At 39.5% G+C, this 26,952-nt stretch overlaps 1 protein-coding gene across 2 annotated transcripts in view; it reads left to right on the plus strand.

Moving 5' to 3' along the window:
* The window catches only part of TBC1D9 (TBC1 domain family member 9), a 65,775-nt gene that overhangs the window by 34,639 nt on the left and 4,184 nt on the right, over positions 1 to 26,952 (plus strand). For both annotated transcript variants that reach the window (XM_082760261.1, XM_082760262.1), the window contains exons 7-18: positions 1,273 to 1,479; positions 2,934 to 3,104; positions 3,501 to 3,651; positions 5,176 to 5,390; positions 7,219 to 7,336; positions 8,273 to 8,558; positions 9,190 to 9,319; positions 18,686 to 18,784; positions 18,903 to 18,971; positions 19,859 to 20,099; positions 25,686 to 25,751; positions 26,738 to 26,824. In XM_082760261.1, coding sequence (XP_082616387.1) covers positions 1,273 to 1,479; positions 2,934 to 3,104; positions 3,501 to 3,651; positions 5,176 to 5,390; positions 7,219 to 7,336; positions 8,273 to 8,558; positions 9,190 to 9,319; positions 18,686 to 18,784; positions 18,903 to 18,971; positions 19,859 to 20,099; positions 25,686 to 25,751; positions 26,738 to 26,824 — 1,840 coding nt within the window. The remainder of the gene's footprint in view (positions 1 to 1,272; positions 1,480 to 2,933; positions 3,105 to 3,500; positions 3,652 to 5,175; positions 5,391 to 7,218; positions 7,337 to 8,272; positions 8,559 to 9,189; positions 9,320 to 18,685; positions 18,785 to 18,902; positions 18,972 to 19,858; positions 20,100 to 25,685; positions 25,752 to 26,737; positions 26,825 to 26,952) is intronic.

Consider the following 26,952-nt stretch of genomic DNA (forward strand, 5'->3'; position numbering starts at 1 on the left):
GTTATAGCAGAGCATGCTTGCCATAATGCTTGTCCCATGCCTCTTTAAATTCTTCTTTTTGTGCCGATTATGCTCAAACAGTTTTAAAGTGAAATAGAAAAACAGCATAGGAACACTCTTTAGCTAATTGTGCTGTTGGTGAAGGTCCTTAAAGTCCATGAAGAACTAACGTATTTGCAGTTAAGAGAAAAATAAATGGAAGTTGACAGGACAGAAAAGTGATTTAGGACCTGAGCTTTTCATTGAGGTCTTTAAATTATATCTTCACAGGAAATGTGTGAAAAACAGTTATCTTATCCTTTTAGCTAGAGAAATGTGAATATTACCCCACTAATGTCTCACCATTGATCCCTACTTTAAATTAAAAAAAAAAAAGTCAGAAGAAAAGATACTTCGGGTAAGCCGAAATGTGCCCTCTTCTATTCCAAAGGCAGTAAGACAGTTATTGTTGCCTGGGAAATTGTTTAAAGCCATAGAAGTTAAAAGTGCTTTGAATTATGCCTTGTTTTCTTCAAAGTATGAACTGCACAAACTGGATTAATTTGTTTTTAAGGCTAATAATTGGTAATGCTTAGAACACACAGCTGTTACAGAATTTGTTCATAGTGTATGATTCTTCCCTGAGATTTCTTGGTGTAAACGCTTTACTAAACGTTCAGGGAACTTGTGCCCTGTATTTGGTAGATTGCAATGTGAGTACTATTTACAGGCTGGAGTTCACTTAGATTAGCGACCAGACCGCTAACAACTGAAGGTCAAACAGGAACCTTCACGTCACAGATTGGATGCCTTCCTTTGTAAGGAAAGGTATGGGGTTAGTTTCCCTTCGTTGCAGGTTTCTATGTGAGTTCCCTTAGTTGCAGGTTTCTATGTGTCATGAAAATGGAGTTGCAGTAACAGTTGTTATTAGAGTATGCAGCTATAACATAGTAGAACAGGAGTGTTACTTAAAAAAAAAAATACATATATATTCACATATGTTAGCAATTAAAAGTAAGCAAGTAAGTTTACTTTGAAAACAAAGCCTGAGGAAAATAGACTAAGCAGTGCAAAGGAGTTTTGCTGGAGAATGTGTAGAAGCCAGTTGTATGGGGATGACAGTCTTCATCCTCAGATTTGTCAGCAGTTGAATCCATACCCTGCTTCCCAGTAGAGGAATGTTCATGCTCAGTTGATATAGGAGAGGAAGGGACAAGAGTTTATTGTACTTAGTTTCTTAAACCAAGCAACTTGCTTAAAAATCTTAAGCTGTAGCTAACTGTTTCTTCCTAGGTGACAATAGTGGAAAAAGCAGACAGCTCCAGTGTGTTGCCCAGCCCGTTATCAATCAGCACTAAAAACAGAATGACATTCCTGTTTGCCAACCTGAAAGACCGAGACTTTCTTGTACAGAGGATCTCAGATTTTCTGCAGCAAACAACTTCAAAAATATACTTGGAAAAAAATATTTCTGGAAGTTGTATGAGCTCTGATGATGAGGTATGTGGAGGGGAACAGGAATCGTTTTCTAAAAGGGAGTTTCAATTGGTGTGATAAGACAGAAGACAAAAACCTTTAAGTGCTATACCATTGTACAGAGAAATTCTTGTACTTTGTACTGCTGTTAGCTTTCCCTAAGCTGTACAGTTAAAATGTTATGACTAGAATGTCTTTTTCATGTTAGAATCACTGTTGAAGTGGAAGAGCTACTTTAACTCCTGCTGCCACATTCTAACATCAAAGTGTATCTTTTTTGAAAAATAGCATGGTTAACTATCTGGTTAGTTGAATAATACTGTTTAATAATACTTACCCAAGTCAAAATATAATTGTACAATTTTAGTATTTAAAAAACAAAACAAAACAAAATACAGTTAATATAAAGCTATTTTAATGCAAGCCAAACTGCTGAATTGGATACTTTGATTTTTCAGAGAAAGATGCATGAGATCATAAATACACTGTTCCTGAACTTCAGAACATTTGAACTAAAATCAATCTTCTTCTGGACAACCGGTGGTCCTGTTCTGAAATTCTTTCCTATTTACCTATGCAAAGTAAATAGTTTATAAAGTTGTGGTTAGATGAATGTTTCTCAGACACTCTGAATATCAAGGCTTCTGTTTGAATTCTTAGGTTTTATGTGTAAATTTAGGTGCTTCATATCACAGCCTCATCAGATCTGTTTAACCCAGCAAAGTTTAGCAGTTCAGGTCTTGAAACAGACAAGGTTTTTGTGCTGTATCATTTTGATTTTATGTAGGTAGACCTCATGTTCCAACTCTGTACTAAACCATACCTTAGTATTGCAATGAATAGCCCTACCCTGCTGGCCAGATAAATCTGAAAAGTCAGTTTTTGACTTGCTTTATTGGTGGTAAGGTAATAATCTGTGTGTTGTAGTTGCATTCCAGGGCACATATGCATGTATGCATAATGCTGAAACTTCTTGCCTTTTCCCTAAGTGGAACTTCTTTCTCTACCTGTGGAATTACAAGCACAAATTAATAATTGCAATCATTATTACAGTTAGTAACATGACTACATATGTAGACAAGCATGACTGCTAATTTCAATTTTAGGCAGGTAATGTGAATTGCTGTATGAGATCTTGACTGTAGTAAAAGTTTTCAAAGCTGTTTGAGAAGTTAGAGTCCTTTTTCTCCAAAATATATTTCTTCCAAATCACAGTCTGACAGTGTTCAACTCAAATTTTTTTTCAAGTGAGGAGAGCAAAATAATTGAGGAAACTGCAATTAGTTTTATTATTTTATACCGGTTTAAATTATGCTTTGTTCTTACTCTGATTGTATGTGAGTGACTTAATTTGTTCAGTCTGAGTTAGCTGTTAGCATACAGAAACTTTGAAGAGAAAAAGAAAGGAAAGGAAAGAAAGGAAAAAGTCCAGACTGATTCAACTCTATGCCTGTGTTGCTCATGACTGATTTCTGCAGGTGTTTACAAGATCAAATAGCATCATTTCTGCCAGCACACATAAAAGCCTCAGCTCTGAGTCGGAAGGGGAGCGACAGTTCAATCTCAATGGCAATGGCATTCCAACAGCAACTCAAGCTTTAATGACTATGTATCGGCGGAGGTCACCTGAGGAGTTCAACCCCAAGCTGGTAAAATATGTCTGAGTGCTGTACTGACTGAAAAAAGTTGTTAAATTATGTGATCTTTAAAATGCATCCTTTTGACCCAGCAGAGTTTCAGTCTGCCACAGACCTGTCTCTACAAGTGGCAATCTTTTTTTTAAAAACAAAACATTTCACATGTGAGAGTTTGTATGCCTGTTCTCAAGTACCACTGCTCTAATAGTATTATTTTAACAGTTAGAATACTGGAATAGAAATTAAGAAATGGGAGGAGGCAACCCATTAAGAAGGGAATTGGACTGTAGCCATGTTATTTCTTGCTCCCTTGGAAAGTTAGAACATTACAGGCTTTTAGCACTTCTCTTTCAAACACTATTAAAAATGCTAAGCCCCATCTTTATGCATGTCTTTCATTGCTGTTAGGCTAAAGAGTTTTTGAAAGAACAAGCCTGGAAGATTCACTTTGCTGAATATGGCCAAGGAGTCTGTATGTATCGTACCGAGAAGACGAGAGACCTTGTGCTGAAAGGCATTCCAGAAAGCATGAGAGGGGAACTTTGGCTTCTGTTTTCAGGTAAGTATTAATTCAGAACATGACTGTGGGATATAAGCAAAAGCATGAGGGGAGAGAGGATTTCAGAAGTATTTAAGGGTGTAGTTAATAAGCATACAAAAATATTTGGAGCAAGTAAGGCTGTGTGTTAACAGGCACAAGACCAGTTTAGACAAGTTCTGTCTAGATGAGAAGACATCCTTTCTCAAACAAAGCTCAGATAACTAGGGAAGAATATAAAAAAGCAGAGTGTATACTCTGTTACCAGAAGTCAGCAGTGTAGGGGCTTCTAGATGTTCAAAAACTACCAGCAAGCTTACTTTGCATTTGTTTAATCGTTTCCAGTTAGTCTTTCGGCTTTCACAATAAGGTCTTGCAGGGAATTCCAAAATTTAAACATGTTGCTGTGCTCCCAGTATATGAAAAATAGTGAGAAAATATTTTCTGTACATCCATCTTTTCTATGCTGTTGAAGAATCTCTACGTCTGTGTCCCCTTAGGCCTTTTTTCAAAGCTGAAGGATTTTATTCATTGTGTTACAACTTAAATGGAAATCAGGCCATACCACAGGTTTTCTTCTTACCTTTCTGCTTCCTGTATGCTTTCTCTAGCTCCATCCCTTCATGAGATAGTTACCACAGCTACCTACAACACTAAAGATATGAGCACACCAAGGACTTTATATGATGTCATAAGGAGACTTTTTGTTTTGTTTTCCTTTTTGTTGCTAAAAATGTTTGATCTTAAGTCATCTTTTTGCTGCTTGGCATTAAACAGATGTTTTCAGACAATATACACAAGATGCACAGATCTGTCCTGCATCTGGCTAATAATTTGGACTAGTTTTCATGGTATAGTTCTAATCAGTCTTTTTCAATGTGCGTTACTGTGTGCTGGCACTTGATTTCTTTTGTTGCTGAGACTGTCATTTCCAGGTAAGTTGTGAAGTCGCCAGTGAAATCTCTTAGCAACCCTGTGAGTGTGTGATAAGTAACCCTAAAACAGACTAAGTGCCATGCCCAAGATGACAAAGACATTTTCAGAAGAAGGAACAGACCTCAAGAGTTCCTATCTCTCGCTTTTGGCTGAGATACTGTACTTTCTGCAACCAAACATAATCTACTCCCTCCTCAGGGCAAGTAGCTTTCTCAGATGCATGTTCTGAGTTATTTAGGATAATCAAACCCACAGCCAGATGCAGAGGAAGCTCATGATACCATGTGATTGCACAGCTTTTTTTTTTTTTTCATGCCTCCTCTTTCATCCTGGATGAAGAAGAGAGGCTTTATTTTTTTATTATTATTATTTTTCAAAACCTTAATATAAAATCTCTCTAGAGGAGAAGGCAAGATCATTTAAGCATTATACTCTTTTTAAAAAAAACACGTTTACAAAACTAATGTTTCACATTTGTTTCTAAGTGTGTATTGGATTTTAAAACTGATGTTTGAGATGAAAGGAGAGCAGAAGATAATCATGTTGAGATATTGTATCTGCTAAGCCTTTCTTTTTCTTGTGGTTTTAATACCATTCTCCCACTCCCAGGAGCCATTAATGAAATGGCCACTCATCCTGGCTATTATGAGGACCTAGTGGAGAGATCGATGGGGAAGTATAACCTTGCTACAGAAGAGATAGAGAGGGATCTGCATCGCTCCCTCCCAGAACACCCTGCTTTCCAGAATGAGATGGGTATTGCTGCTCTAAGGAGAGTGTTGACAGCTTATGCTTTTAGAAATCCAAACATAGGATATTGTCAGGTAATTGAAATACCTTGGCACTCTTTCAATTGCTGGAATTCCAGTTCTTTCTTCTTATTCCTGCTTCTTCAGCTGTGCACATTTGGGTATCTGGCCATGTAAGTACACTGATACTGGTATAATGCTATGAAGAGAAGCCTCAGCACTGCAGAATTACAGTAGTGCTGAGGACAGAGGGATTTGACACAAGGGCCTATTCTAACATAAGTATTAGCAGTACATGCAGAGATGTGCATAGTATTCTGTAGGTATATTTTCTGCCTCTAAATCTAGAAGCTGGGCAGAAGATAACTACAGAACTGTCCTGAAGTGCATCTACAGAAAAAAAAAGATCCGCAAAGGAAGGGTTCTTCAAGAACTCCGTTAAGCAGAAGGAAAAGGAAAAAAAAAAATCTAATTGCTCAGCCTTAAGTTTTGGCCTTCTTATTGAATTATATTAGTTATAACAACCCTCCAAAACCTCCTCTACTTTTTTCAATGATGCAGTTCAATCAGGCAAAACAAAACAAATGTAAAACAACACTCTAGAGCATATCAGTGTACGTTGCAACCATATACTGGTACAGTTAATGCTGAACAGTACATCATTTTAGAGTTTTTATGCCTGTGATGCAAGTCAAGTTTCCAGTCCCAAATCACTCTTTCTCTCTACATAACTTTCAGTAGTCACCTGGGCCCATTTTTTGCCTTTTTTTTCTTCAAAATTTACCTGTTTTTGTATAAAGGAAACTTGAATTCATAAGTGTTAAGAAGCCTACCTAACGTCTGACTGTTAATACTGCCAGATGCAATATGAGTAAGTGGAAGTATAAGCAATTCTTACAGACACCATCATAAATTATTTAATAGCAAATATAACACTAATACAATACAATACCCTTTTTTTTAAAGGTTGCTTAAGAGAGGATCAGTAGAAAGACACTGTTTCTAGTTCCTAAACCTGCCATGGTAATTGTTAAGAGCCTTGAGACCTGGTCCATGGCATTGAGAATACTGATTCATGGTTACAGTGAGAATTTAGGCACTGAAGTGTTTCATACACGGTAGACAAGATAAAAGGAAGTAAGACTTTGACAAAGTTGTAATGTTGTTCTGAATCTAAGTTTGTGTTTCAAAATAGGTAGTGATCAAACTGGAGTCTTAAAATGTTAATGAGTCAGGATCTGAAATGAGACAAACTGAGAAGAAAATGGTACTGAAATACTTCGATTTCATCAGGCTAGCAGAAGTCTGAGCAAACAATTCAGAGGTCATTGTACGATGTTGTGATATTGGAAATGGAGGGAAACGTCTAGAAAAAACTGTGAGATGAACAGTTGAACGTGGAGAGTGAGCAACAAGAGACTTATGTTTCACTACGCTGTGTTTGTTTGTGACTGACACTATTCACAGACAGTTGTCTCAGTCCATAGTTTTTGTGTACTTTGCACTGGCAGAAAGCATAGGGAGTGCAAACTACCTCTGCGAGTTCAGTGGTCATCATCAGTGCTCTAGTAGGCATTTTGTCAGTATTGGACTCAGATTCCCTAGGAGCACCAATTGGCAGAATATCAGTAGCAGTGAAACTGGATGCTTGCAGACCTCAGTAGGGCCCTAATTACACAAACAAATCTTGTGTGGTTGTTATTTGTTTTTGTTATTTTTTAAAACTAATTTTTGTGGTTTATTTAATGCTTTCTCAAGCTGTTCTGTGAGCACTGGGAAAAGTTGGGGGTCTGCAAGGGGATATTTAGCTAATTTCCTAACTACAGTAAGCACTTATTTGCCCACTTAACTGTGTTAGATATTGAAGAAATGGGTCTAGCAAATTGTATTTCTTTCCTTTTAGGCTATGAATATTGTCACTTCAGTACTTCTCCTTTATGCAAAGGAAGAGGAAGCTTTCTGGTTGCTGGTGGCTTTGTGTGAACGTATGCTACCTGACTACTACAACACAAGAGTTGTTGGTATGTTATGAAGAAATCTTCTAAAATGGCAGTACAGAATTACCTGAGTTGATACTTCTCCTATTGAAACAAATGTTTATGTAGATCCATTTGTGGCATAGAAACAATTGTGAACACTCATGGTAAAGCAGCATGCTCAGTGAGGATAGAAGCAATTTCCTAAACAGATACTGTGATAGTTAAATTTTTCACCTACTTAGGATTAGATGCAATTCTAAAATGGGCTTAAGCAGGGTAAATCCAAAAGAGATGAGAGGCTAAAATTGGACTTCTAGATGATCCAGGTATCTAGCTAAGGTGGAAACAGGAGCTTTGACGAGTTACAGTAGAAACCTTTGTGTCTGTTCACATCTGATTCAAAAGAGCTACAGTACCTGAAAGCTGTTGTTTGTCAGATAGCAGATTCCTTGTGTATGTGAAAGTAGAAGGTTTTTTTTTACTGTAGCTTACCAGTGTTTGAGATATTCATACAGTTTTAGAAATTACTCTTCTTGGTCTGCTTATGATACTGATGTTATGGCTTAGATATGTTTCACAGAGGGTTCTTTTTTAAGAATAAATCCATACCCTCACAGGCACATCACTTTGGCTGCGTCGAATAGGTATTGCTGAAAAGTATTATTCTGTTGGCAGTATTAAATACTGAGCCATAATATGCTCTAGGACCTATAGAAATTATATTTGACAATTTGTTGGCTCTTAGTAAGTGTGTAATTAAAACAACAAAAAACTTACTACAGTTCAATTTGTATGTACAGCTTAATAGTGAAGTAGAATTTGATACTTAACCTGAAAGCAAGAAATTCATATAAGAATCATGTAGAATATTCTTTTTTGTATCTAGAGATGGGGAAAAAGATACATTTTTTCCTCTAAATGACGTGGTGTTCAGTTGTTCCCAAATTGATGGACATTTAACCTTTTTTTTTTCAACAGGAGCATTGGTGGATCAGGGTGTCTTTGAAGAGTTGGCTCGTGACTATGTTCCACAGCTTTATGACTGCATGCAGGACTTGGGTGTAATATCCACTATTTCCCTGTCCTGGTTCCTCACTCTTTTTCTCAGCGTAATGCCATTTGAGAGTGCTGTGGTGGTTGTGGATTGTTTCTTCTGTGAAGGAATAAAGGTGATATTTCAGTTGGCACTCGCTGTCCTCGATGCTAATGTAGATAAGCTGCTCAACTGTAAAGATGATGGAGAAGCCATGACAGTTTTGGGAAGGTATATATTACAGAAAATAAAGTTTCTTCTTTTTTTTTTTTTCACTTGCTTTTCTGATTTGTGTTCAGCTACATTGAAATACTCAAACCAGTGCACTAAATATAAATCTTTCACGTGCTTGAAGTCCTTTTCCACCCATATTCAGTGCTCTTCACATCATCTTAAAATAATGTTTAGTGACCAATAGAATAAATTCTTCTGTCAAGATGTTCAAATAAACTTCCCAAACCTAGTTATAGAAACTTATTTTGGTTGATTACATAGTTTTTATTACATCATATTTTACTTGCTATCACATAAATGCTGCTAAGAAAAAGGCTTGCTCTCAAGGGAAATTGTTTTGAGAATGAACTAAACAGAACTCAGACACGTTAGGTAGGCATAAATGCATTTTGGTGAAACAGGAGGCCAATACACAGGCTTGGTTGAGTCATTTAATATGACCTGCTACTGCTGTAGGTAACCTCCAATTTCTTGACATGCACTGATGTCAAAAGTCATGTAAATTCATTCAATTTACACGATGGTTTTTACATTTAATTGATAGGTCACCTGTATTCTACTAGCCCTCAGAAGGGAAGGAGTACAAATGAATCTTGGTTTTCTCATTTAATTTTCTTTTTCTCACCAGGTATTTGGACAGCGTAACTAATAAGGACAGCACTCTTCCACCTATTCCTCACCTTCACTCATTGCTCAGTGATGATGTAGAGCCTTATCCCGAGGTGGATATCTTCAGACTAATCCGATCTTCCTATGAGGTAGGATAGGATTTCTCAAGGGAACTTGCCAACCTGCAATAGTTCTGCTTTATAGAGGATTTTTGGTTCTTTGTAGTTTGGCTTTGCTTGGAATTGGAAGGACGTGAAAGAAGTATTCATCTCAGAAGGCCAAAATAGGCTGGGGAGTTAGTCTTTTTTTTTCTTTTAACTTTTCCAGCCGTCTTGCATAGAAGCATACTGCATCACAGGAGAGCAGCTTCTGACCAAAAAGTAACTTACAAACAGAAGGCTGAACTTGTAATTCACAAACTGTTAATTTTATTATAAGTTTTTTCATGCCTTTCCCAACTGGAATGTTAGTGAAATCAGTGGGACTTCACGAGACCTTGCCATTATCAGTGGAACTTTTTTCTTTTTAAGTTTTCAGCTAGTGCTGATTGGTGATAACAGAGAAGTTAGTGACCCAGTGTCACAAAGATAAAGTATTTTCAAGTGAAATGAGCTGGTAATAACTAATACCTGTAAAGCACAGAAGAAAGCCTACAAAAAAACTAAAACTTGTAAATGAGTTTCATTGGCCTTAAATTTAAAAAAAAAAAAAAAAAAAATCAATTAAAATATCCCTGATGATTACACTGATGTTGTTTTTTAATAAAAAAAATAATAAAAAAAAAAACTTCAAGGAGTAATTCTTAATTTCCTTTTTTCCTTTCCTGTATTGACATACAGACTTACCTACATCTTGAGCTGAAAATACTAGTTATGTGTTAACAATATGACAAGTGTTTCAGAATGTGAGAAACACTCCGTAGCCAATAACTTAGGCTCAGGCGAGGATCTCAGTGAAGTAGTAATTTATTCGCGATTGCAATGGCGGGCGCCCCACAAGCAGGAGAGAGCGCATCTACTAGTTCCAAAACACAGTTTATATACCTTTTTATGGCAGGACCCTCCCCTGTTTCCCCACTGAGTGGGTAATCCAGATTCACAATCTATCTGATGCTTCACAAACAATGCATGGCCTTCAGTCGCCGGCCTGTTAAATTTCAAATTTCTTTTGACATTTTTACTGCTTGAAGTGGTAATGTTTCTTCACTTATCTGACTTGACTTGACACCGTGATTTTCACCTAATTGTCCTAAGGAGTCTGATTGTCTGCATTTTACAAGGTTGCCTGCTAAACTTTTCTTATCACTGTAAGCATATCTCAGTACCACATTCCCTCCTTCTAAACAATGTAACTCTGCAAAAACAACATTTCTATTCCCACAATTCCCCCCTTTTCTTTTTTTTTATAAACTGTTGATTTTTGCAAAAACTCTTTTTATTTTTATTTATTTATTTATTTTAAGTGTAATTTGGTAAATATCTTCCTCTTCACTTTCTTTGCTCTCCATTTCCTCTAATATCATTTTATCTGAGTAGGGTGGTGGATCTATGGTCATTTATTTCAATAATGTGGTTTCAATTAACCGCTGGACAAGTCCCCTTACACAGGGGATAATGCAACAGCCAATAGCTGTCAAAACTCCTGCTACTATAATTGAGGATGTAAATATGGACGTTACCATCCCTTTCCATTTACCAAACCAAGATTTCAACCATCCTGTGATGGAAGTGTCTGCTCCCAAATTTTCTGCCAATTCATTGGCAAGGGTGGTAAGCCCTTGCAATGCTCTTGTTACTGTGCCATCCGGGGCAGTATTGTTACGGATAAAAGTACAACAGTTGCCCAGCATCACGCATACACCACCCTTCTCCACAAGCATCATATCTAATGCTATCCTGTTTTCCCAAGCCATTTTGCTGATGACATCTAGTTGTTCAGCGATTCCTCTCATCGCATCCTTGGTATAATTGATGAATCTCTGCTGATTATAATAGAAATAATTAATCCAATCCACATTTTTATTGATTGTTACCCACCAGAACAGTAACTCAAACCCTGCAGCAATTTAATTTCTGGCTTTATATTCATCCCGAACTCCTCTAGGTACCCCAATAGAATCTATGTATACTCTATCATCAAATGATATTCCTAAGCCTCCTTTACTTCTTCTGGGTATTTGTGATGTTTCTCTTTCAAATGCCAGGGTGAAGGGTATAGCTGATTGAACAAGTGCACAAGTGCCTTCCCAATTAGATGGTAGGGTGGACCGTAAGATCTTCCCTCCACTGTACCACCAGAGATCTGCCCTGGGGATCTCTAGTCTTGAGCAGTTTCCCATCAAGTCCTTGGTAGCACAAGGCAAATTCTCCCAGATGCCAGGTAGCACTCACACCCTGCCGTGAGAGGCAAGCTGTATGGTTACCTATAGCTGTAGAGAATGCAGGGGGAACTGTGATATTGTTATCATGCAAGAAACAGCAAAGAGAGACTTACAGGCCTCATTTCCCCAGGCAGTCTTTTCTTGGTACAATGCAATCATACATCGCATCCCTTGGGAGTCTTTGGTCCACCCCCATGGGAAGGGCACTATCTGGGCAATCGGTCATCCCAAGGCACAAGCATAGCAGTAGCTACGGTTGAGACTCTGGACAGTATATTTGACCCATTCTATCCAGGCATTCACGTCCCCATACCCTGTTTGAATCTCAAATGTTTGAACTGCCACATTTCAGAGGGCCTCCTGTTTACTCTCCTGTTTTCTCCTTGAGTTTCTCCCTTTCTCTGATGGCAATAGAGGATTGTTTCCATACAGCTATTCTCAATCTGGCTGTTGTGTCTCTCCCAGTTATTTGTTCTTTCTGCTCAATTGTCATTGGGCATTTAAATCTCCACAAGCTAACACCTCACAAGCATCAAACGTGACGGCTTGTGGTACATAACCCTCTGTCACAGTCACCCATATTTTGATGGGGTATCCCATTTTTGCTATTATCTGGTCATGCCTTTTCCAAGTTACCAATTGACCAAGGCCTTCTCTGAGGCCTAGAATCACTAAAAACAAAATTAGTAATCAATTTTTCCCTGTCATTATTTTTAAACCTTAGGTTTCCAAATAATTATCGATACAAAAATAAGATGTACACTACTACTATAACAACCCCCCCCTTGGGAGCACTGCAGTTCGCTATAGGTCTGTCCTTTCTCTCAATCACAAGTCACACTCGTTAGTTACCTGTGAAAATAAAAGGTTAGTTTACATTGTAAGCTCTTATCCTGCTCAGAGTCCACTACGAGATTTTTCTCTTCAATTTCAACTTCCAACAAGTCTTTTGTAGGAACAGCTTCCCAGGTACTAGCGTCGACAGATGCCTTCACTCGAGTATAGTGAGTCCAACCTTTTTCCGCAGTTCTTACGGCTGTTTCAGTGGTCAGTAATTGTCCTTCCCATTCAGGCCGGAGTTGACTCTTTCCAGGTCCGAATCAGGACCCGGTTTCCTGGGTGATGGTGGTGAATGGGGAATTCCAAAGGTGGGGTTTGAGCCAACAACCCACAGGTCCTGAGAGATGACAAAGAAGAAGACAACCCCAGAATACAGTTCTTAAGGAAACTCTCTTATTTTGAATTGTGGTATCTCATCCCTTCTGCCCAGATAGGGCAATCTGAACAGCATCTCATATGGTGAAATTCCTATATCCTTTCTTGGTGCTGTTTAAACCTGTAGGAGTAAGCATTTTACCCAAGGAAATTGGGTTTCTAACACTAGTTTAGTTAATTGCTTCTTTAATGTCTGATTCATTCGCTCCACCTTCCCAGAAGAGGAGGGGTGCCAGGGGCTGTGAAAATCCCACTCAATCTCTAAGGCCTGCTTTAACCCTTTCAGTAAAGCTTACACCCATCTAGTCACGTGGTCAATTAGGACAAACAAGTAACTCAGTAAAGTTTACCTGTATACTTTGGAAAGGTCAAACCCCTGGCTCCCGTCCCCCTCTAAATGGGTTACAGAACACCTTTTTATTTACCTTTTGTCATATGGTACATCCTCTACATATGTGCTTCCCTAAAGTGTATATTCCTACACAGACATACTTTCTTAGCACAATATCACACATTGCTTGCACCTCCCAATGACTCTTTTGATGTAAAACAGTTAATATTTGCCTCATTATCACTTTATTCAGCATTTCTCTCCCATCAGGGAGTATCCGTTTTCCTTCAGACTTCATGGCTCCTGATTCCTTAAAAAAATCATTCTTTTAAAACTTTTTAGTTCTTTCTTAATTTTCAACAATTCCCTGAATCCTCTCTGGATTTATTCTTCATTTTCCCTCAGACATTAGATGCCTTAAATACCTGACTTCTCTTTCTCCATATTGTAACTTTTTTTTTTTTTTTTTAATACTCTCAAGCCCTGCTTTCCCAGAAAGTTGAATAGCTTGTTTGTTAGTAGCTTTCTTCACAACTCTTTTCTCCTGTCCTGACAACAGAAAATGATCCACATATTTGTAACATTAATACCTCCTTGGGAGGTTGTAATTGCTCCAAAATCTTTTTTAAAACTTACTCATATAGATAGGTGGCCCTGTAAACCCCCCAAGGTAAAATTGTCCACCTATATTGTTGCTTCCGTCCCCATTTCAGGGTCGTTCCAGTTAGAGGTGAATATACGTTTGCTCTCAGGGCCTGAGAGCACTCCATTAATTACACTGTTATTCCAGTCTAATAATTTACTAGTTGAATGCCCAATTTAATCATCAAATCCCTTCCCAACAAGTTAGTCTCTGCCTTGGATACATACAATAATTGCCCAGTGATCATTTTATCCCCTAGTCTCAGCTTGGTATCCCCCCCAAAGTGGCACTGTTATCCCAGCCCCACTTTTTAGGGTTTCATTAGTTAATTTAATCCCTGATACTTTACAGGTCAGTAATGACCTAGCTGTTCCCCAGTGTATTGGGTTTGATGGCAAGGTTCGGGGGCTGTGAGTAGGGGGGTGGGAAACTGCAGTGGCAGCCCCCATGAGAAAAAAAAAAAAAACGGAAGCCTCCCCGTGGCAGATAAGGGACAATTTCATCTGGCCTTAAGGGGCCCACTGCTGCCCAGAGCCAAGCCATGAGCAATACAGTCCGTGCCTCTGTGAGAGCACATCCACGAAAACAAACAAACAAAGAAACAAACAAAAACCTGCTTCTCAACAGCAGTTGAGAGAGCGAGAAACCCCCCCGCAGACACCAAAGTCAGTGCAGAAGGAGGGGGAGGAGGCGCTCCAGGCGCTGGAGCCGAAACCCCCCTGCGGCCGCTGGAGAGGCTCCTGGTGGAGCAGGCTGTTCCCCCCTCCCCGATGCTTGGGAAACTGACCAAACACCACAGCAAATATGCAAATATACCAAAACTTCTAGACTGTTACTTAGATAACGCCTACATCACCTTTCCCTGCTCATCAATTTCAAACAGCTCTGTTAAATATTACATGCCACACCTTTAACACCTTCGGCAAGACTTTTAACACTTCCTTTATCTTTCTCCAGCCCGCACTTTTCTAATACCAGCACCAAAGGCTCAGTCAGAGTCCAACTTAATTCCATACCTTTTCCCTCCAAGATACTGAAACAACATATCAATATAGCATATTTCATCCCATTTTCCTTCTTTCCTCCTTCTTCCACTCCAGATATTCCTATTCGAAGTGGCCAGCCTGGCCACACTTAAAACATCTTATCAAAGCCTGTCTCTGCTAGGACTCGGGCCACAATACAGGCAGCCCTCTTTGCCTGCCATTCCTTCATCTCTCTTCCTCTCCTTTCCATCCTGGCCCTGACTCCCCCTGAAGATTTTCTTCATCTTTCTCCAACCCTCTGCCTCACTACCCGCTGCACTGTCAACACCATTAGTTTCGATCTCTTTTTTTTTTTTTTTTTTTTTTTTCCTTCTCATCTCCCCTCCAGACACACACCTCCAGGGCCTCCCGCAGGAGGGTCCCCCAGTGACTGTTCACTACATTCCCCCACCTTCTGAAGCATTTTCTGCGTACTTTGCAAGACTTTAATCACACAATGAACTTTCAAGAGCCCTTGGGATACTGGGTCCTCAGGTCTCATCCCCAAGTACTTTCTCATTCTAACCCGAAGTCTCTCATATGATTTCTGTGTTGCACACTATTATTATTCCAGCCAGGATTGGCAAGTGGGTATTTCTGCCCTGCCGGTATTACCCCTGGTCCTGGAGGATGAGCTCTTTCCCATTCTTGTATAGCAGCTCTCCTCCTGATCATTCCCATTTCTTTCCCTGTAAACAACATACTTATAGACATAATTCCCTCCCCCAAGAGTATAAATCAGGTCGTAGGAACTGGTCTAATTGTTCAGCTAGGCTGTTGGGGTCCTTGAATAAAGACTTCCTCTCCTTCTTAAAAAGTCCTAACCTCTCTGCTGGTAAGGAGGAGGGGGTAGTTCACCTAAGAGGATACACAGTTAGTGTTAGTACTGTTAGTATCAGGGAAGGCAAAATTCTCAACATATCTTCTACCTTGTTCTAATTCTTGCCAGAGCCTAGAGTACAATCCTTCTTTAGGGACAGTGTTAATTACAGTCCCTGTCTCCCTTCCCGGAGTGACTGCTGCTGCCACCAGTTCAATATTAAGATTATAGGGAGCATAACTTGGCTCCTTCTCTGAAAAAGGAATCTTATTGTTTACACATAAATTTAAAGCCTGAATTTTCATCAGACCCGTATTTTGGCCAAAATACTGCTGTTTCCTTAATTGATTGTTTTGTCCAGACTGATACACAATGTTTAACCTTTTTTTTTTTTTTTTTTTTTTAATTACTTTTCTTTTACAATCCCTCTAATTTTGGGATTATGTTTCCAATTTCTTATCATTTTTCAGGAAGAACTATTAGTAGGCACTCCCCCAGGGATATCTCCCTGTCCCCTGGAACTCATATTTTCCCATTTTTCCTAACCCTTGCCAGTATGTGCTACAGAAATTTCCCTTCTGCAGTGTACCACACACCAACGTACTGAAAAATGGGGGTGTACCGCCAAGCACTTCCCCGTGCCAGCGTTACCGCACACCTATGAGTTTACCAGATTCCCTGGAACTCGTACTTCCCATCTTTCCTAACCCTCGCCGGTATGTGCTACAGAATTTTCCCTTCTGCAGTGTACCACACACCAACGTACTGAAAGATGGGGGTGTACCGCCAAGCACTTCCCCGTGCCAGCGTTACCGCACACCTGAGTTTACCAGATTCCCTGGTGTACTTCCAAGCACTTCCCCGTGCAAGGATTACCGTACACCAGATTCCCCTGGTGTAGTGCCAGCACTTCCCCGTGCAAGGGCTTACCATACACCAGATCACCCGACCCCCAAGGCAATACTTAATATTTCTTACCTTGGTCTGTGCACAGAGTTACCGGATCGATTCTTAAAAACCCGGAGTGCCTACCTTCTTCCTTTCCCCACTACTTCACGGATCCTGCCTCTTTAACCAGTCTCGGGCCCTCTGTCAGCTTTCCGCAGAACCGCCACCGTCGATGCACAGGACCGCTGAAATCAGCGGGGCATGCCTTCCTGCTGCTGCGGCGGTGGGGCTCCCCAGTAGGTGACTGGATCCCGGACGAGCCCCCAAATTGTGAGAAACACTCCGTAGCCAATAACTTAGGCTCAGGCGAGGATCTCAGTGAAGTAGTAATTTATTCGCGATTGCAATGGCGGGCGCCCCACAAGCAGGAGAGAGCACATCTACTAGTTCCAAAACACAGTTTATATACCTTTTTATGGCAGGACCCTCCCCTGTTTCCCCACTGAGTGGGTAATCCAGATTCACAATCTATCTGATGCTTCACAAACAATGCATGGCCTTCAGTCGCCGGCCTGTTAAATTTCAAATTTCTTTTGACATTTTTACTGCTTGAAGTGGTAATGTTTCTTCACTTATCTGACTTGACTTGACACCGTGATTTTCACCTAATTGTCCTAAGGAGTCTGATTGTCTGCATTTTACAAGGTTGCCTGCTAAACTTTTCTTATCACTGTAAGCATATCTCAGTACCACATTCCCTCCTTCTAAACAATGTAACTCTGCAAAAACAACATTTCTATTCCCACAAGAAGCACTTCCTATGCCCCAGTTTGTCGTTCAGCATAGAATATACTGAGGAACGTTTGACTCTTGAGACAAGAATATAAGTAACAAATACATTCTACTATGCCCGTGATTTCTTTATTTATTGAAAATATTTTTTGTAAGAGATCCTGTGTGTTTTCTTTGAGTTTGGTAATCAATTCAGGAGCCTGGTATTGTGATAATTACCGTAGAAGTGACTGAAATAATGCAAAATCACTGCAGAGTTAGAAGCCTGTGCATTGTTCGCTAATTGTCAATGGACTGTAAATTCGGATTTTCAGAGTTGTCATGTGCTTAATTCCTTTTATTCCTCCAAGCCAGAGAATTCTCCCTGATTACTGGAATAGATGTGATTTCAGGGGCAAAAAAAAACTCTTTTCAAGGTTTTGTGACCTCTGTGGTACTTGATGTTCTTGGATGTTTATCTAGATTACGTTTTTTCAGAAGACTTGTTTATGTGCTTGGAATATTTTTAAAATAAAAAATCTTTTTACTCCTAAGGTACATGATAAAGGTGCAAGTAGCATCACAACTTCAGTGCTAACTTGGCCATACAAGAATGTGCTAGATGCAATTGAATTGGCAATATAAATCCATCTTGCCACACCCCCTCTTAGTTTTACAGGTAGCATTACTGGTTTTGGTGCTCTTCTGTGCATTTCTAAGTGTGTTACAGGTGTTTTTCGGTGGCAAAAAAACTTATAATTCATAAAAAGAAATGTTAGACAGTAGCTATTTCTCTGCATATGAGAGCATGGAATGTTATTCCCAGTAGGCTTTTGTCTAGGATGCTTCTGTAGTGTATGTAGGAGCTCCCTGAGACTTGGGAGGGGAGCATTGTGGGGGCAGGGGGGAAACCTGAAAGTAAGACTTAGGCACTTTTGAGAATCTTCTTCCTAATGGAAGTTGCATTCCTATTGCTTAGTTTCAGATACTTAGGAAAGTAAGGACTGCTATACTGTCCTGTAATAGCTGTTACAGATCCAGTTAGTCTGAATAGCTTCTTTGTGTTGTGGCAAATAAGATGTTCCAGGGTAAGCTGAAATAAAACCCTTCAGAAGGAGTTATGAAACGATCTGTTCACAGCGATTTGCCATGGAAATTTCTAACTACTGAGATTGAAATGTGAGGATTTATAACTTAATAATGTACTTTCAAAATAAAATAAGGTATTTGGGAAAAATTTGTCTAGTGACAAATTTATGAAGTTTTCATAACTTCATCATGTGTTAGAAAACAGAAATAGCTTAGTGCCTTAGCAGCAGTTTGAACTGTACCACTTACGATCCTTCACAAAATTAAATTCATATATTGAATACATCAAAGTAAAGCCTAGTACTGATACCCAAGCCATTCTGTCCTCCTTTTCTTTTTCTTTTTGTCTTAAGAAATTTGGAAGTATCCGAGCAGATTTGATTGAACAAATGAGATTCAAACAAAGACTGAAAGTTATTCAAACCCTTGAAGATACTACAAAGCGCAATGTGGTAAGTACAGAAGTAACACTCTTGACAAAGATTAAGATCTGTCAGTTTCTGAAATGAAATTAGCTTTTCATGATACATGGGTTTCAGATCTCTATCTGTTAATGTTATGTTTTAAAAGGTACGAACTATTGTGACGGAGACTTCTTTTACTATTGATGAATTGGAGGAACTGTATGCACTTTTCAAGGTAAAGCTGAAGTGACCCTATGCTTGCAGGAAAAGCAAATGTTTAAACCTGATATGGGATTGGGTATTTTAGGTTTCTCAAGGCCAGGCTGAGGGTGTGAGTTACCGTCAGATATCTTAATACAAACTTGAGTTAGCTGCTAAATTGCTGAATATACAAAACAAAACAAAACAAAAACAGGTTTTAAAAGCTCAGGAAAGAAGTAATGCACTAAGTGATTTGTCTGAGGGGGGAAAAAAAAGAATATGCTGATGTAAACTGATATTACAAAAAAGTGAATATAGAGGTTTTTGATCAGTTTTTAGAAACTTATGTATGTCTCTCTATGCCTAAGTTTTAGAATTGATCATGGAAACATTTTATTCTATTACTGATACTTTCATGTCACACTAGCTGATTTTTGTCATTGTTAATGCTTCAGCGTATTGTATGGAGATATAGTGGCACGTAGTGATATCTTAGTAATTGGTTGTACATACTGGTTTACATATTCTCTGGAAGTAAAGATTTCATGAGACTTCCCCTCTTCCTGACTTTGTGTGATGAGGTTGAAAGGGGTGACTGAGCATGACGTGCCTGTGTATATGCGTAAGTCACAGTTGCTTACTGCTCAGTTCAGAACAGGTATTTCACGTTTCATCCATATGTGAAGCAGAAAAACTTTTATCTTTTTTCCTTTTTTTTTTTTTTTTTGTAGAGGGAAGTGACTTTGTGCTGGTTAGAAGAGAAATCTCTTTTTGCAGAAATGCAAGGGCTATGTAGATGGAAATAATCTGCTAGTCTTGTGTTAAGAGGGTGCATGTAAGAGATTTGTTCTTTTATCATTGCTAAGTGATGAGTTGTTTACAGAGGTGATGAGAATCTCACAGCGCTTGCCTTGTGTCCAGGCAGAACATCTGACTAGCTGCTACTGGGGAGGAAACAGCAATGCTATTGACCGGCATGATCCCAGCCTGCCTTATCTGGAGCAGTACCGTATTGATTTTGAACAGTTCAAGGGGATGTTTGCTCTTCTCTTTCCTTGGGCATGTGGAACTCATTCAGATGTATTAGCTGCACGCTTATTCAGGCTTCTGGATGAAAATGGAGACTTGCTCATCAACTTTCGTGAATTCGTGTCTGGGCTAAGTAAGGAGAATTCATAGCACTCTTGAAATAACCTGACCAAATCAGTTTGTTTCTAAAGGGGATCCAGTCTGTCACAAACAGATGGTTTATTAGTCATCCGATAACGAGTTTGTTTGACATATGCCAGTTTGCTTAAGTCAGCTCACCTGTGCTTTAAGAGTTGTACATGCTACTGTGGAGTTAACTTGATCATGCCTGTGGCAGTGGTTCCTACAGAGGTTCAGGTTGGACTCAGTAGGTGCATCTGAATTAGGCAGTGGTGTATTGCACTGGGAGAAGGACCACACACAAACAAGAACTACATACCCATTAGGACCCGATGCCCACACTGTGCATTTCACTGTGGTTCTCTGCGCACCCACAGTGTGATGGTCACGGCCTCATGCCTGTACCCCGTATGTGGTTCACGTGAGGTTCACAGCTTTCCCAGGAAGCCTAGCTGAGAGCTCAGCTGTAGGTCTCCCTTAAATTCGTAAGGGAGTGCTTCACTTAGAACCTTATGAATCCAAAGAAGAAAATTCTGGTAGTCTGTGCCTGTAACAAAAAGTGTTTCTCTCTGGATTCTAAAAACAGCTAATTCATATGAATTGGCAGCTAAACCATTTGTCGTTAGGAGGTCTGAAACCTCCGTTCTGTTGTGGATGTATCTCTAGGCTGTTGCCCACAGAACATTTCCCAGGATTATCTAAGAAGGATGTAAAGGAAGTAATGAACAGCTTCTCCTTTTGTGCTTTTCTATACTCAGTGAGTGCTGGTGAGAACAGTCAGAAAACAAAAACTTCAAAAAGGACGGTGGTGTCTTTCTGTGTTGTGATTGGTAAGACTTGCCTACTTTTCCACTTAATTCCTCAGCTTCTGGTGGAAAGTGATACCTTACGTGACCATTTTAGCTGTGTTCTTTCTGCTTGCCACTGAAGTACATGTGCATCTAAAAGATCTAATCCAAGAAGAGGATGTTTGTGGGACATCATCAGTGCCAACATACCGAAGTGCTTTGTGGCTTAATTGGAGCCCTTTACAGCCTGTGTCCAGTCTGCAACTGACTTGTTTTTGCTGTAGCTTTATTCCACCTTGATGCAACCTTTTGTAGGTGGGCTTGGTTCTGAAGAAGGGCTAGCAATTCAAGATACCATCTGAAGGAAGTGGTGATGCATGAAAGATGAATTCTCAGAGTGAACTTCTAACTTTGTAGAAGTTCACTTTTGACTGCATTTTATAGTTAAAGGTGAAATGAAAAAAAAACACTACTTCACAAAATACTACTGTCATATATCTTCTGTGCACACCTGTCTGGATTTCCCTGATAACTGACTCACAAAAATGTTCTGCAGCTTGCTTGCTTAATGGTGTGGTTAAGTCTAATCAAAGTATTTTCTTTTGGGAATTCTTTTTTTCTTAAACAACAACAACAAATTTTCTGTTGGTCTTTGGGTTATATTGCACTCTGTCATTTGCTCCTTAAACTTTTTCAGAAATTTGGGAGTGTGTACCTTTTATCAGTGCTACCAGCTTTAGAAAAAGGAGAGAGGCAGCATTTGTTCCCCTGACTGTTCAGAAACAAGATGAATTTTGAGAAGTTTATATGCACATATGTGGGGCAGGGGGAGGACAGAATGAGGATGTTGGCTTTGCTTGCCCCTGAAGAAAGAAGCAGTGTTGGCAGCCAGAGAGAAACAGGAAAGTCTTTGCATTCTATATAGTAGGAAAACTGGAAACAGGATAGGAGAGAGGGAGCGATGGACATTAAATTCAAAAACAAAACTGCCACCACCCTTTGTAAAGCAGAAGCTGACATGATAATAGAACAGGGTTTGGAAGCATTGTGCCAGCTAGGCATAGGAGAAAGAGGTGACCATGTGGTGAAAGCAGTCCTGTCAGCAGATAGGAGAAAGCTTTTTTTCTCCCCTCCTGTCAGTAAGGCCGAAAAATCCCCCAAAGCCTTGACTTTCTTTGTCTCTGGCATCAGAAAGCAAGAGGAGCTGCCTTGGGGAGAGTAGGTTGCTTCTGAGCAGCGGTTATGAATGCCTGCAGCTGTACGAGGAGAACAACTTTTTGCCAGAAAACTGCACACCGTTATCTCACTTGCCCGTCTAACACTTTTGCTACCTCTGCTACCTCTTTAATAAATCAGGAGGTGTTACTCCCTGATAGTGACTAACATCTCAACCCAGTCCTGGCTGATTTCAAGGCAGCCTATTGTTTGCCCTAGCTTTTTTTTTTTTTTTCTTTTTTTTTTCTTTTTTTTTTTTTTTTTTTTAAGAGTGTGAGAACATTAAAGCATTAGTGCTGCAAATGCAGCCTTGCAATAAAACCTCTTTACAGCAGTGGTAATACCTGCTCTTTTGCGGCTACAGAACATAGCTATGTCATAGTAAAACTAATTGCACACAAAAAACAGTGCACCATGATGCATATCTGAATTGTACTTGAGAGACTGTTTGCCAGGTAGCCCTAATAGCCTTCTGAGACATGACCCACGGTTAGTGCTTGCAGGATGCTGTTAGTAACAATCAGCCTGTTACTGGTTCAGACAGAATTTTTTGAACAAATAATGAGTAACGAGAACAAGGAACAATATTGAACATTGTGAACAGAAATAAACATAAGCCAACATGACTGAACTAAAACCTTTGATGGGCAAAGCAGACAAAACTGCTCATTTAAAAAAAACACAGTTTTCAGGAAATCAAGCCCAGTGTGGCATATGTTGAAATTTAAAAATCAACCTCAACCCCACCCCTTTTTTTTTTTCCATAAAGCAACACATTCATGGTGACAAAGAAAGCGGTCAATAAAAACAGCAGGGGATTTGTTTGAGTTTATTTTTCCATGCGAACAACAGCTGGTTCAGTCTGCCTCATCCACCTAATATGCCTGGGCTAGGAGAGTTACCCAAATACAGGGTAGCATCTGCTGGAGGAAAGCCCATCTTCTCAACAGAGGACTGTGTGGCCTTTCTTTGTCACTGCCCTGGAGAGTGTACTCAGAGGGATGGGTATTCTGAAGGTGACCCGTGGCAGCATCCTCTCTTATTGTTGTGTCTAAACAGCACTATCCGACTCTGGCACTGCTTAGTTGAGTTCCTCTTTCCTAAACAAACATCCTATTCATGTGCTTCCTAGTCCTGGACCATGTTGGAGGATGCTTATTGCCTGCTGACGCAACCCTGGCTTCTGACACATTTCCTTTTCACTACTGTTTTTCAACGGCTTTAATGCATGTAGCCACAAGGATTTGCTCCCTAAAAGCCTCTCTTTGTTGCTACTGACTCCTTCCAGCAGCTACATGAAACATAAATATGAAGGGCTGTTCTATGTGCTAGCACAAGCACATGGTTCTTTCTTCCACATCAGCATGAAATCCTTGGAATATGAGAGAGTTGTAATTATAACTGGGAATCCTTTTCATAAACCTTGCAGTGAACAGCTCAAGAACCTCTTACTTCAGGTGTTTCTAAGGCCTCAGCTGAGCAAAGATGAAAAAACCTAGCATTTCTTGCTGTACATTTACCCTGTATCATGTTACTGGAAGTTCAAACAAAAAAGGTGTCTTGATGAGTTTGCTGTAGGAGTTGTGCTGCTCAGAAACAGCTGTCATCCTTAGTTATGAGCAGTTTGGGATATTTACTCATGAAGAAGCTCACCTGCAACCCCATACCATGCTGGATTGTAACTCATCTGTTGTTGACTCAGCATCCCAGTAAACTAGGGAGATTTCCACGTGGACTCAAAGTGGCGCCCTACCTCCCGTCAAGTGGTTGGTTCTGTGCAATACTCCCTTCTTGGAGCATGTGGCCATTCCAGCTTTTCGGTAACTGCTAGTGCTTGCAGCTTTTGCTGATCTCACAAAGAAGTCAGCACCAAGAAAAATGTGTCTCAAGGAGTACCTGAGTGTATTTTTTTTTTTTCTGAAAAGCTTTTCATGAAGTGTTTGTGGCAGGAGAATGTTGAGAAAGCAGTGTGTTAACCTCACCTCTCCTCCAATGAGCCTTGTGTCAGCTAACTGCTGTACAAGTACCCTGCGCCCTCTACATGCATTCATGAGAGGAACAACTAAGGCTAACGTTTGTATGTTGCTACTCATTTTTATATTAACAGAATAAAGTTCTAACCTGTTTAATTACTTTGCTAATGGTCTCAAAGAAGACAGAAAAACTGTGCACATATGACATGTGCAGAAAGGACTTGACACCTGCATAGTGTAACCAAAGGAGACTAGCCAGTCAGCTGTTCTTCCCTCTGCAAAAACTTTCTGACCTATTCCCAGGAGAGACCCAGAGGGTTATCTCTAAGAGCATCCAGATGGCATCTTGTCCTGCACTGTGTTCTTTATTCACGTACGTTTTGAGGAGAAAAAGGGCCTAATATTAGGAAGCACACATGGATCCATTTGAGGAAAAAAGAAAAAAAGCAATGACTCTTGAGCTTTTTCAATTCTCATCACACCTGAGGACAGGGAGAAGAAGAAGCCAACAGATGTCACAAGATACCCTGTGCCCTGAATCCTACATGTATTTTGCTGAATGCATCCCTAGCCACTGCTGGAGGACTCAGACCTGCAGCCTGTTCTGTGCTTGGGTTATTTCATGTCACCTTTACCAGTGTAGCACATCACATGGTACCTGTGTGCATAACCTAAGGCATTGTTTCACCAGAAGAGAAAACATCATCTGCACAGTGTGGTATACCAGATATGAACATAAGGAGGTTTTGCACTTAGAAAAGGCACCAGGTTACAAGCAAAATGGCTGATGTAGATGCAACTATTTCTTCAGCCTAAAGCGTATTTATTGCAATCATAAGCTTTTCTATAGACTGGGATTGTACAATTCATACTTTGTTGTAGTTTGCACAGCAGAGGTCGGTTGACACTGTAAGGTAAAATAAGTCTCTGCTTAACCTTGTTAATGAATGTTATTTCATTAATTTATTTATGACTTGTATGTCATTAAAAGTATGATTTATGAAGAAGTCTTGTTATAGGTCATTTCAGTACTTTAAAAATAACTACCATCAACTTAATTAATACAATAGTCTGCAACAAACTGCTTGGATTTCATATATCTAATTTTAGTGTAGGCCAAAAAGAAAGGATTTGAAGTGGATATTTCGATAGAGGGTATTGCGTAAACATCAGTTCAGCTCCTGGATGATGAGTAGTGTTTGCTTGAATTTCTTTTTTTTTCTTTTTCCTCATTAAGTCATGTGATGTTGTTATTGGATCCTCATATTATGAAGTTTAAGTCCACACAAAAATGTTTTCTTAACTTTTAGCTGGAGGCCTTTCTTAGTAGTAATATGACGACCATGGGATATTTTTAAGAGTTACAAAGTAGACATTTAATGAAGAACCTAAGGTTGAAGTATAAAATTCAAAGTAAGTTGGTCTGTGTTTTCTTGGTATTTCTACCACAGGCTGTATGATCTTAGAATTCAAATGATTGCTTTATGATCTGTCTTGGGCTGTAAAGGGAGTATAGCACTTGCCAGAGTGAACGTAGTAGTTTGTAAATGCAATATTGTAGCAATAATAAATAGAATGGTATTGAATATTGAATACTAACATATTGTATATAATACTGTTTAGGTGCAGCATGCCATGGAGATCTTACAGAGAAGCTAAAGCTGCTGTATAAAATGCATGTTTTGCCTGGTAAGTAAGTTATATTAAAATAGCTTGCTTTTTGGTGAGAATTGAAATTTGGAGAAGAGTTGTGAACAACTAGCTGTCCCAATTAAAATTAATTTGTATAAATTATTTTATTTGTTTATGCAGTAGTAAGAGATCTGTTGCCTTAGTCAGAAATGGATTTAGAAAGTCTGAAAGCACCATGCATTCCTCTATTGCTCCTGTCACAAAAAGGCCATTTGTATGGGTTTCTTGCAAGTTTACCTGGGCTTGGTGACTTCCACCCTGCACAACAAATACAGTGTTCTTTAGGGTTTGTTACCATAATACACTTTCTTTAACAGTAAAGGTAGCTTAAAGCTTCCCTGTGTGCCCTGGTTACTTGTTTCTGTCCCCAGCCCTTCTAGCATTCCCCACTGGCCTGGTCCAAATGTTTTCAGAAAGAGACTGTTTTAAAATCCAGATCATTTCACAGGTGTGCTCACTCCTTGTGCTTTGATTGTTCATGGCTGGGTTTGCTGGAGGTAGGCTTGAGTGATTCACTAGTTTGACTAGAAACAAACAAATAAAAATTTATGGAGCAGAAGAGGTTCATTTCTATCTTATGTCTGTTCTGGTATTCAGGAGCTGGTAAGCTCATACCAAATCACAATAGACTGTTGCCAGCTAGGAAAGGGTTCACATCCTTTTTAGGACATGCTGAGCTGCACAGAAGAATGTAATGAAAGTTAGACTTGGGAAGACAGGAAAGCCAGCTTCTGAAGGCAAAGAGTTACTAATGAATCCGACAGAGATGGATTTGGGGGTAGCAGAGCAACGATAACAAGGTAGTAGTAGATCCAGTTGATTCATTTCCCATGAGTTGAATAAGGATGATCCCCAACCTTTCACATCCTCACTCTATTGCTTCTAGAAAATGAAATTCTAAACTCTCACCAATGGGAATACGTTCTAGTTTTTAATTAAAGTGTTGAGTTTTTAATGAAATAAAGTTCTGTGATATTGTTTAGATCCATCCCCTGAGCAAGAAGAGCCAGACTCTGCTTTTGAAGCCACACAGTACTTTTTTGAAGACATTACACCAGAATGTACGCACGGTAGGCATTTTTTGTCTTGGGCCTGAAAAGAACAAAATGTGTTTCAAACACCATGCCTTCTTAAAAAGCTACTTTTTTATTGGGTTATACACTGTAAATGAACTATTTTCTGTAAAAAGAAGTATGTG

The sequence above is a fragment of the Aythya marila genome (assembly GCF_965140915.1).
Source record: "Aythya marila genome assembly, chromosome: 4".
NCBI lineage: Eukaryota > Metazoa > Chordata > Aves > Anseriformes > Anatidae > Aythya > Aythya marila.